Here is a 12,346-nt window from a genome sequence, read left to right on the forward strand (position 1 = left end):
GAAATTATTTATGTTGTAATAAAGAAACCCTTGCATAACTTGTGTTTCTGAAGGCTTTCTTCTGTGCTAGTTTTGGCTGTATTTGACAGGAATAACATCCCCACCTAAAACAGCACTGTGCATTGCATCTCATTTCTATAACTGGAAATTGTTTAATAACTCTTTGAGGAAATTCAATTGAAACGTTCTTAATTGGGAGGTAGATCTATTGTATCCCATGCAGAAACCTTTCAAGTGCATGCAAGCAATTGCCTTTCCTCATTATTTCTTGACTCAGAACTGCTGAGCTAGACTTCTTAAAATGACCCCTTGCCAAGCCAGATAAAAATAAGTTAAAATGCTCAAGGCTAAAGTGTAAGTCTAATGCTAAGTCGTCATCCCTGTACCTCATCCCCCCTTTTAGCATTGTGAATGGTTTATGACATATCTAAACTGCTTTAAAAGAAGACAGAGGTGAGGAGGCACCACTTGATTTAAACTCATCGTTTCAGTAGCCCCTCTAGTTTTTGCTAAGCGATGGGTTCCCCTTGCCACTCTTCCAGCAGCTGCTTGTTGAGACACAAATTAGAAAGTAATGAAGAGGTTAAATGGGAACGGGTTCCTTCAGCTGATGTAACCTTTTCTAAGGTGTCTTCGAGATCTGAAAGATTCACAGTTGGAAAAGAACAAAGTTAAAAAGGGGATGACAGCAAGCTATGAAGCTAAATGTGGGCCTGAAATGAAAGAGGAGGGTGAGAAAAGAAATGAGAACTTCAGGAGGAGCTGGGAAAACTATTCAATATTAAATTTAATGAAATCACCCGTTTGACATAAAGTTACGTGTTCGCACACAGTATGCAAGTTAGTCATTTGAGAACTATTTAGTTACAAATTGCTGTAGCTAGCAATTTATATTTGGCACTTCAGTATGATAGGTTTGTGATGAGGTAATCCATGCTTTCTAATTCCAAGTTTGTTTTAAGAATTTAAAATTGCCTGGGCGGCCTTCTTTAAAATCTGCTTTGTCAGATATTCCCTCCTGCCCAGCAAGTAAACCAGAGAAGGTTCTCTGCAAATGAGATTTCAGTCATTGTCCTTATGATAAATGTCAGTGAAGTGATGGATTGGGACGTTTTCTGAGCTGGGATTATTTTCACGGTTCTGCAGTTAAATGTCAATATGTAAGTGATCTTTGCTATATGTGTATATTTGAACGTTTAAATCTCTGCTTTTCTTTTGGCCCCTCAGGTGACTGAACAGAGGTTTGGAATCAACATTCCTCATAAGTTCAGTGTCCACAACTACAAAGTCCCAACTTTCTGTGACCACTGCGGTTCCTTGCTCTGGGGAATTATGCGACAGGGCCTACAGTGCAAAAGTGAGTAGCTTATTACTGTAGTATTTTCACAACGTGATATAGATTTTTAGGCTCTCAATGCACTGCGTGAGCTTGATTTGTGCAACCAAGAGAAGGACAAGCAATAAATATTCGTCTTTGCAAGAGTTAGATTCTTTTTTTTATTTATTTTTTTTTACTTTTTAATATCAGGTTTCCAGAAGGACTCAAATTTTTACTCTCAGCACAGCTCTGTTTGAAAATATTCTTGGGTATTGCTGCTTCCTGCATCATTTTCTCTCTTTATCTGAAGCTTTTCCTTACCTGTCCTAATTAGATAAGGCAGCAAAAGGCATCCAAAGAAAAGAAGGTCGTTGCCATGTGTTGGCTAAACTGTCACACTGTTACTTGACAAAACGTATCCACTTTTTTGTTTCAGTGATATGAACTGTAAAGTTGTATAGGTAACAAACAATCTCCATTTGCCTTCATCTCCCACAAGAGGTCGTATGTGTGTCCATGAGTAAAAGCAAGAAAGATTTTACCTCCCATTATTCAACATAGCTCTAAAATTAGGTATTTGCAAATGCAGGGAAAGTTCATTGCTAATTCTGTGGCACTATAAATCTTAATTTAAATGGATAGCATAGCTGCAATGTTATTTATATACCTCACAAACATACTTTTGCTTATGAGTAGCTTCAGGTAATCTAGCACCCTACTTGGAGTGTTTGGGGGTATGTATGCTAACCCGGTTTTCATCAGTTTGTTCTCTTGTATGAGTCCTAACCTTGTTTTGGCAGAGATCGGTGGCAAAAATACACTTTTTGTTCAGATCTAGGATAGAGTCTGGTCAGTATATTTCCTGAAGCTGAGCAGTCTTTTGCTAAGTTATTTCTCAGCAATAAATCCCTCCAAGTTGTTCTAATTGTTCCTTTGCTTTTCCTTTTCACCCCTTCCAGTCTGTAAAATGAACGTCCACATCCGATGCCAAGCAAATGTTGCACCAAACTGTGGGGTGAACTCAGCAGAGCTTGCTAAAACCTTGGCGTGCATGGGCCTGCAACCTGGGAGCATTTCCCCAAATTCGGTGAGTCTTTTTCTTTTTCCTCCTCTATTTGTAAATGTTTACACCTGAGTCCAATTTGTATGTGACCAGGAGAAATTGGAGACTTCAGTAATGACAAGTGGCATTGGCCAATGGGCTGCATGTGTAGGCTATTGCTCTGTGAGACTTGTGGCTAAGATTTCACCTGGAAAATGGATGTTTTCTATCCAGATTTACCCTGGTGGAGGCATCAGTCTATGAATGTTGCTTTGTGTATGCTTTGTAGTGGTGTGACTCCATTGATTCTTGCATCTGTTTGGCCTAAATGAGAGTATCAGACCCCAAACTAATAAATCGTCAATGCAATTCATGCCAGGCCTTTCTTCAGCCTTTCCACAAATACAAATGCACTGCCTGTAGATGTGACTGGTGATAGAGCAAAAGAAGAGCTAAGCAAGAGGCCTAGGTTCTCTTCCTAGCTTTGTCACTGGTTTTGAGTCATTTTGGGCAATCTGTTTCACGATTTACCATTCTTTCCCCAGCTAAAATCCAAGGTCACTGTCAACATAGCATCATCTCTGGTCTTTGTCATCCAGGCCAGGGTCCTGGTGAGGTTACTGCTAGAGCTGGGACGTGTGTGTTACAATTTCTGCCTGTCACTATTTAAGGTACCCTAAAATTCAGCTGTTATGTACCTGAATGTATTTGGGAAATTTAAAACAGCATAAGAGCTAGAGTGACAGTGTCCATACACAATACCAGACGTCAGAGCTGTTATTTGATAATAAATTGGTTTTCATGAGGATTTTTTTTTTTGCTAGCAGTTTTGAAAAGTCAGTTTGAGACCCCAATAACCCATAGTAAAATGCTAGACATTTTTATTTGACCTAAATATATATATATTCAAAACCAAAAGATAATCACCAGCCGTAGTTAATCTTGTTAGTCAGCTGCACTGATCGACCACATCAAGCTTTCTCAGCCTAGCGTGCTCATTAAGCTGTGCTGCTCCTTTTGATTTCAGTTGGCTGAGAAAAAATGAGACTTCCTTATTTTCCTGCTTCATGCTGCAACAGTTCAGGTTCAGTAATTCTTGGAGTTACACGGAAACACAAGCCACACACCCCCAACTTAGTTTTGTAAAAACCATCACTTGTTCACATTCATGGTTTGCATAATATATATGTCAAGAGAAAATGAGACCAGGAAAATATAAATCTGTGCTTGGTGTTTAGCAATCTCCTCGTATTATTTGTGAGCTAAAGGCTCCAGTTAGTGTTCAGAAGCTTAAATCTGAGAGTTTCCTTGGGTGTTTCCTGAATGTTTTTGGTTCTTTCTGCATGGCTGAGGTTACCATTTTTGTGGCAGCAAGGGAAGTCTTCCTGTGCAGGGAAGAATTTTGCTTTACATCAGAGCAGTCACAAGGTGGAGCTCAAGAAGTCCCTGTGACTTTGTTCGCACCAATAAATGAAACAAAAGTACTTCCAGTTTGTGTGAATACTCATACCTGAAAAGCAGTGAGCAGAGGGCACTGGAGATTGACTTGGTCTCTACGTTCTGCAAAACCAGAAACTCTAGAAATGCTTGCTAATACTGATACAATTCCTGAAAATGCAGACACACGTTGCTGGTGTGGGCAAGAAAAGCATTAGTTTAAATTTGTGGCAGTAGAGGAAGCCAGGAGCACAGCTGTGGGAAAGAAAACTATTTTGAGGTATGGGCTTTTCTTAAGAGCCCTCGCATCAGGTAGAAATTGGAGAGAGTCAGAGGAAATCTGTTTGGATTCTAGGTTTCACCAGCACCTCTCATACTGCAGAAATGATGCTCTTCACTCTGATGTTAGCAGGGAGACTTTTATTTCCACACTTGTTTTATTTTTTCTAGGAGTGAGGGCAGAGAGAGACAGGCCTGCCTTGGGATTTACAACATCAAATGCTCAGGTCAGGAGCCAGCTGTGACATCTCAGCACACCTCTGCACAGTGACAGGGTTGGCTGGTACCCATAGCAGCTGTGTGGGGTGGCAGTACCCATGCACTTTCTGTTCCAGTGGCCACGCAGTGCATCCGAACAGCTCCTAAATGCCCACGTTGGGTGGGCTGCCTACCTGCGATCACCTCTGAGACAAAGTACAATTTCTGTGCAGAGTGATATTTATTTACTTTTCTCCACAGAAACTGGCTTCCAGATCTACTTTGAGACATCAGGGGAAAGGCAGCGTGAAGGATGGCAACAATGTTAGTGAGAATTCAGCGAGCAAACTTGGGATCAAAGACTTAACCTTCCTTCGTGTACTGGGAAAAGGCAGTTTTGGGAAGGTGAGTGTTATTTGTAGCTCTTCGGGGAAATACCATGCTCCTTATGTGAGAAGCTCCAAGGTATTTGAGGTTATTTCATCATGAGATGTGCAGATTGTCCAGTGGACTCTGCTTTTGGTGCCCTGTGTGATGAGGCTGGTTAGAAAGAGAAGGGAAAGAAGGGAAGAGAAAGAAAACTGACAGCAAAGTGAAGAATGGGATATCACAAAAAAAAAGAAAATTAGCAACCAGAAGAACAGCTGCATGCCAGGGCCCATACCAGAAACTGCACGTGTGTGCATTAGCACTTGTTTGGGCAGCATTTCTTGGAGCATGTGAAAACTTTTCTTTTCAAAGAAACAGAGCAGAGGTTTCAAATGTAATGCGACTGGGGTTTCATTCTCACAAAGCCAGTGCAAAATGCTGCACTTGAAATCGATAACTGAGGAGGGGAGTGGGACAGATGGTGGTGCTCAGAGGGTCTGCCCTCAGAGCATTTCGGCTGATGGTGGATGACCTTTGAGCACCTAGCCCCACAGCAGGCTTTGGGGTGTGTGGGCAGAAGGCTGCTGCAGGCAGTAGCACGTGCCGTTGACTGTACGCTGATGCCCATGCTAACAGCCTGATTCACTTGCTTCCACAAGCCTGCTCGTGAGATAACTGACCTTTCTAGTGTGAGAAGCTGCGAGAATCTCAGCGTTGCTCATAAAGGCTGAGGGCTCGGCCCTTGCAATTCACCCTTCCCTTTGGTTTAGGTGATGCTTGCCAAGATGAAAGAGAGCGGGCAGCTGTACGCAGTGAAGGTGCTGAAGAAGGACGTCATTCTCCAAGATGACGATGTTGAATGCACCATGACTGAGAAACGCATCCTTTCCTTAGCAAGGAACCACCCATTCCTCACCAAGCTCTACTGTTGCTTCCAGACTCCTGTAAGTATAACCCAGGTAGTGGACAGCCTTCCTCCTGATACAGGCTGGTATGTTTAGGATAAAGGCACTGCCCTGTGTGTTTGTTCCCCTGCTTCTTCTAAATATCCACATTAAACTCAGGAGAAAGCTCTCTGCTTAAGGGTGAACAGAGCACTGTGGGCCTTTAACGTCTGATACTGAGGCATTTGTCAAACAAAATCCTGGCTTGTAAACTCCATGACAAAGTGGAAGTATCAGGGAAGCCTTTTTTTATATGTATCTTAGATATCTTTCCTGGAAACATTTTTATGCCATTGAGCGTTTCCAAATACATAAGTGTAAATGCCTGCAGGCCTGAAGTGTCCTCCAGTTGCTGTGGGATCTCAGACCCTACTGCCCTGCTACCTGAACTTTAATAGTGCTGCATTAGTCCTGTCTGCTCAGAACCGTGCAAAATATCCTTCTGGGGTTACTGGCAGGGATTTTACTGGCATGGGCAGACGCTGGATTGGGCCCATACACGGCTGGTATTTCTTCTTGTGTAGATAAGACAAGTGACAGCACTGCTGTCACTTGTGATTTGTATACCTCAGTGGAAGACTGCACGTGCTGCCTGTGCAGCTGAGAGCCTCCTCCCGCGTGTGCATATGGGTGGGAGCTTGTTGCTGACGTGGGTGGTGGCAGGGGTGGCTGGGATGGAGGCAGTGGCCACAGCACTATCCCGGCAAGGTAAGTTTGGGAGTCCCTGAGCTAAGCTGTTATTAGGACCAAAGCATTTTTGCAGTGTAGCTCTTCCAGACTGCCTGGGCTCCTTTCCAGTTGCTTTTGGTCCATTGCTAAATGCTGATAGAGTTTGTTTGCCCTGTTTGAGGAGACAGGAGAAATTTCACCTATTAATTGTGGCTTCAATCCTTCATAAACCCAAAATTTCTCAAAAGAAAAAAGAAAGGGGGAGGTGGGGGGAGGAGAGAAAAAGAAGACCAAAAAAAAATAAAGGCATTCAAATGTGTCCTGCCACCTACCTGTTTCTCTTCTCACTGGGGTGATGCAACAGCCAGCTATGGAGTTCGAGAATTGAGCTCGTTTAGGGTGGAGCCCATGGGGTAGACTCATGTAATAGAAATGAGGTGGTGTGTTTCTTCTTTTTTTTTTTTTTTTTTAAATACATATACAGTTTACATGGTTTCACAGAGCAGCCACACTCTATAGCAGAAACAAAGCTCGCTGTTGTCACTAGTAACCAAGGAAACTCTTTTGTGTTCCATAATATGAAGAAACATGGCCTGATTTTAATGGCCTTACCGAAATTCTCATGTAAGATATCAGAAATGCCCGGTATTGATGAGAGCTGTTTGAGGTCAGGTCTAGGACAGCAGCCTTTTTTTGCAGCTCGTTGCTATGCTCTTTGGCTTTCTTTACAGGATCGCAACTTAGATGTGAAAATAGCAAATGCAGTCCTGGTCTGTGTAGGGTATTTTCAGTGCGCTTCGGGAAGATTTAAGGTCACCGTGCTATTAGCGCCTGTCACGTTAAAAAAATGAATGCAATCTGCTGCGAGTGCAGAGAAGGTCTGCTGGGCTGCGAGGTAATTGAGGAGTCTTTTGCAAAGGGAAGAAAGGGAAGAACTCAGCCTGTTTAGACTAGCAAATGGAAAGCAAAAAGTGGATCTGATTGATGTCTGCAGATGTCACAGAGAAGGGAAACAAAGCTGTCAAGATGCTGGCTAAGATTAAATGAGTCTAGACTGGCCATGGATACAGTTAGACTGGAAATGAAAAGGAGGTTGCTAAACAGTAGAACAGCCTGGAACAGGAATTTCTGGACCAACTTTTAATCAGAGGAGCGGAGGGAAGAACCCCTCAGCCCTTGCTGCCCCGAACCTGGTCAGTCTCTGAAAGGATGCCAAGGGAGTGGTGCTTGCCATAGCAGGCCCCTGCTAGTTCCAGTCTTTCTCAGGTTCCTCTTTTACTTGAATCCTGCATTGTTTCATTATCTGGATTGATAACTTCCCTCCAGTAATAAACAAAAACAAAAAGAGAAGCATTTACCCAAAAAAAAAAAAAAAGGAATTTCAGACTTCTGTGGTTTACCATGTCTTTTTGTCCACCTTCTGCACTCAGTGACACCCACCTCAATCCAGAATAACCAGATCTAAATTGCTTATAAAAGCATAATTAAAACCCTTTGCCATAATGGAAAAATGATTGCAGCAACAGGGTATACGATGCACAGGAGGGATTAAATGGTGCTGATAAAAAATTTAAGGTTTATGCTTGTTCTTCACAGAAAAGAATATATATATATATATATAGGCACACACACACACATATATAAACTAAAAGGAATCACTTATTTAAAATGTCAGCCTGAAACCATGTTTAAAAATACCAAGGCACCTTCGTTTGGTTGGAGCTGGGGGGAGGTTTTCTCAGAACAGTGCCTGGTTTCACTTGCAGTTACGTGGAAATTACATCAGACGTACACTTACAGCCCAAACTCTACAAAAGTGGTATTAAAGGTTCACATTTAAAAAAAAAAACACACAAGCATGACTCCAGTCTGCAATGAGTGGAGATCCTGGGTAAATAATGACTCAGTGGGCCTGGCTTTAGGAATTTTTAGGGAAATAGCCATTTTGAGGCTTCTTACAGTTTTTCAAAAGAAAATAAGAGGCTGATGCCATGGACACATCAGTACAGGCTGGGACTAAGTGGCTGGGTAGCATCCCTTCTGGAAGGTACCTGGTAGGTGCCAAGCTCAGTATGAACCAGCAGACTCATTATGAATAAGTTAAACTATGTCCCTGGCTGATTCAGGAGGTCAGGGACATTGCTCACCCCTCTGCTTGGCACCGGTGAGGCTGCAGCTAGGATACAGGTGTCCAGTTATGGGCCCTCCAGCTCAAGGAAAGGTACACGAGCTGGGAAGGAGGAGTTCAGAAGTGTCTGAAATGCTGCACGCTTCGAGGACAGGTTCTGAAGGTTTGGATGGAGCTGGAGCCATTTGAATTCAGACTCTTGTATAATATTCTACCCAAACCAGCAAACCCTTCTGCCTTAGAGCCCAGGGCTGACTTACACAGCCCAGGGCATGTCTGTACTGCACAGCACGATGCTGTGTAGTGCGGGTAAGCTAGCTTTAGCTGAGCTGGCACAAGCACCAGAAACAGCAGTGCATTGTCTGCGTTCATCTATATTGTTGCTACTTTTGCTTGCCTGTTTAGTTAGCTGATTTTTTTTTTTTTTCTGTGCTCACATCACTCGCTGATCATTTTCAGAAAGGTTTCCTGTTCTTTGGTGCTGCCTCTGTGCCTCTTTCCTGTGGTCCTCTGGAGTCCCAGCTGCAGCGTAAGCTGCTCTAATAGCCCCTGGTGGGCTGAGGATGCCCGACCTCCAGCCAGCCTTCTTGCTTTTTGCAGAGAAATATTGCAGCCGCTAGGTGGTAGGAGCTGCAAGTGATGTCTCTGCCCGGTAGGTCGCAGTTTGTAGAGCCCAGGGAGCAAACCCTGGCTGTGCAGCAGGCTGGCAGAGGCTGGCCATGGCCCTGTGCATGCTCGGCCCTGGGCAGGGCCCTCACTCTGCAGGGAGGGAGGCGCAGTTTGGGACTTGCACCTCCAGATTCCTTTCCTCTGAAGGGATGGAGTTGTGCTGGTCCCTCGCAGGGAGTGGGTTTGGCCTGGTCCAGCAGCACCTGTGTGAGGTCTCCCTTGCTCACCACAAACTGAGATAAATCTCTGTTATTTTAATATTTTTTTTTTAATAGAATGTCTTGGTTCGAGTGCTTTCAACCTTGCCTAAGCTGTTTGCTTCTGCTTTTTCTAGGGCCTTACAACCATCCTTTAGTGTCAGAGAGGATTATGCTCCCGCTGCGCTAATCTGTGAGCTGCTGACAGGTGCTGGGGCTGACCTGTGGATAAGCTCGGATTCTGCGTTAGGGGTCACAAGCACCCAAAACTGCTCCTTTCCGTTTACCTGCCATGGGTGTCATCCAACACCTCAACAATACAGGCCTAGGCCAGGTGAAAGAGGCTCTCCGTATAACTAGTGGAGTTGGTAATTCGATCCTGGGGAATGCAGAGCCTGGAATGTTTTAATTAAGATGAGTTTGCAACAAGTCGGTCCTGTCATCTCTGGGGTTTAGGCACCATCCTTCCTGCACAGGTGGTTTGCTTTTAAATCCTTTTGTCTCACCTCTTTTGCATGAGAATGGAAGGGCTGGGGGGGATCAGCTTCCCATGCAAATAGTGTCAAATAGCAGAGGACAGAGGTTTCTGCCTTTTATGTTTATTGCCCTTATCCCTTTTCTCATGACCACAGGGTGCTTTCAGGGGACCGTCCCCCAGGCGATGCTGTTTCCAGCACTGTCCCTGTTAGTCTGATCGTTATATGGATTTGCTTTCTGTGTGGCTCTGCTGACAGTTGCTGAGGCATAGAGCCCGCGTGCGCTGTTCCAAAAATAGTGAGACACGAGAACTTGGCGGAGGGACGTGACTTTCTGTAACAAGCGTCCTTCAGAGATAATAGCTAGCAGGGTGCTGCTGAAGCCAGGAGGGATTCCAGGGCAGCTAATCATTGAACTGGTACCACTTTATTTTATGAGGGCATGCGGCTTTCTGCCCCCTTTACAAGCTGTGGGCTGATGTCATGCTTGAGACAGAAGGGGAAGGTTTCTCTTCATCACCTCTAGTTCCTGGAGTGCTGAAACAGTTCTTCCAGGGTCAACATAGGCATTGTGCCGGAGGTGTTTAGGGAGATGAGCCTGCATTTCACCTCCTGTAAGTGTTCAAGATAATCTGAAACCTTTGACAGGGGCATAATTTTCATGTGGGAGCCTACCAGCCACCTGCAGAAGTGGTGGGACTGAGCAAGGGCAGCTGGCTGACTGCTCCCCCATCCGCTGGGCCGCAGGAGAGGACTGGCTGTGCTCGCATGTCCAGGGGAATCCCTTGGTCCTGATCCTCCAGGGGTCTCCAGGATCATCCTGGTTCCCCATCAGCTGCTCCACACTGTCACCAAGTGAGCAGAGCACGGGGCAGCCCCGGGACAGTGGTGGAGGTGTGGAGGTAAGGGACTCTAGAAAGTGAGCAGCAGCCTTTCCGGGTCTGGTGAGGTGAAAAAGCATCCTGACACAGGCCTCGGAGCGTGCCAGTGGGAGACGGGGAAATGCTGAGGCCTCTTTGATGTGCTGTTTGAAGGGCGCTGCGGGGCAGCCCCTTGGGAGCAGAGAGGAGAGCTTTGATCGTCTCCCAGGCTCTAGCCCCCAGCCTTCCCCCCGTGGCATGGCAGGAGGTACGACTTGCTCTGTGCATACACCTGACAGCCAAGTGCATCTCTGTGGTGCTTCCCTGCAAGCTTGCTGGGCCTTTTTCCCCTTTTCTTCAGCATCCAGACCGGTGCTAGCCCCGGGCTGCCGTGCTGGAAGACCAGCGTGTGCTTCAGTTTCATTGCTGGCAGCCCAAATCAAATCCCTCCTGTGTGTCACGGAATAAAGGCACATCGCTCAAAACCAGGCTTTCTTGTGGTCATGTTTCTTTTTGTAGGCAGAGTGGTTTGGGCTTCAGGAGGTGAAACAAGATCAGGCTGACATTTCTGATTTTCTCTGCGAACTTTGCTGGGTGTCCACACTTACACTGCACACCGAGGTGATAGGAGCTGAAGTGAAAATGCGACCTGAAGTGTTAGCTACATTCATCTTTGCGCTGTTGTAGCCTCTTAGTGTAACTTTCCTGCCCTAGTTGCTGAGGGACTCGGGCTACTTGTGTTTTTATGAAGCTAAGAAAACGTCTGTCTCTGTCTGCAGTGCCTTCTGAGAGAGATTGTACCTGGTAGGCAAAGCTATTGAGCTCAGCGCAAGGGTAACAAAAGGACGTGTTGCACATGGTTAGCCACAGTAAATGGAAGCAATATTTTTCTTTGGCCTTAAAATCTAGGAAGTTGTGGCATAAAAAGGGCTGAAATGAAACCAACTCTCAAACAGGGTGACCGGCCAAGTGCCAGTTAGTCGTGAGGAAGGGAGGGGAAGCTAGCAAAAGGCAGAGATGAGCTAACGAGCTGAGGCTCAACCCAGCAGTGCCTTAGGTTTAAATCTCTTTGAACCCGAGTTGCTTTCCAGGCAGTGTGTCAGGTGAGAGGGTGGATCCACAAAGCCTTTGTTTTGCTGCTCAGATTTTCCTGCAGACCTTTAGCTGAGCTTTCAGAGGTCTCTAGCTTTCCCCAAGTGCAATCTGAGGCCAGGAGATGTTGCAAGTAGTGGGGATTTTTGAAAAACAGGCCAGAGCTGCCTCGGGTTGATCAATCCAAACTGGGAACAGCAATTCCAGGAGCTTGTTCTGAACTGGGAGATTTGAAAACAGCCTGAGCTTTGCAGAGCTGCCCTCTCCTGAGACCCTGGGATGTTAGCAGCCAGCTGAGGGGTGCAGATGTCCTATAAAACTTTGATTAATGAGCGATGTGTACAGCTTGATACGTTCTAGTTCCTTATTCCTAAGTTCAGCCAGCCCTTTGGCTTTTGATCTTTCAGGTGGGAAGGAGTGTTTGTGTAATTTTCTATGCCGTTTAATAAGGTCTGGAGGGGAAGATTTTATTTCTTCTTTCATTCTGTTTTGTATTTTACTTTTAGGAGATTTTGTTTTAGTGGCCAAGGCAGCACTTTTTTTTTTTTTTTCCCTTTTTGAATTGTGATTACGTAGGTTTTTGGTTATTTTTTGTATGTAATTTAGCTGGTTGATGTAGTGCCTGCGATTTTGGGCTCTTTGTTTTGCTTCTAGTGAAAGAGACACAA

The 12,346-nt window shown here is 45.0% G+C and overlaps 1 protein-coding gene across 1 annotated transcript in view; it reads left to right on the top strand.

Moving 5' to 3' along the window:
• The window catches only part of PRKCH (protein kinase C eta), a 113,022-nt gene that overhangs the window by 49,678 nt on the left and 50,998 nt on the right, over nt 1-12,346 (top strand). Inside the window, exons 6-9 of the mRNA XM_082762244.1 lie at nt 1,228-1,357; nt 2,278-2,405; nt 4,536-4,679; nt 5,414-5,587. Of these exons, the coding sequence (XP_082618370.1) occupies nt 1,228-1,357; nt 2,278-2,405; nt 4,536-4,679; nt 5,414-5,587 (576 nt within the window). The remainder of the gene's footprint in view (nt 1-1,227; nt 1,358-2,277; nt 2,406-4,535; nt 4,680-5,413; nt 5,588-12,346) is intronic.

Source organism: Aythya marila, assembly GCF_965140915.1.
Source record: "Aythya marila genome assembly, chromosome: 5".
Lineage (NCBI taxonomy): Eukaryota > Metazoa > Chordata > Aves > Anseriformes > Anatidae > Aythya > Aythya marila.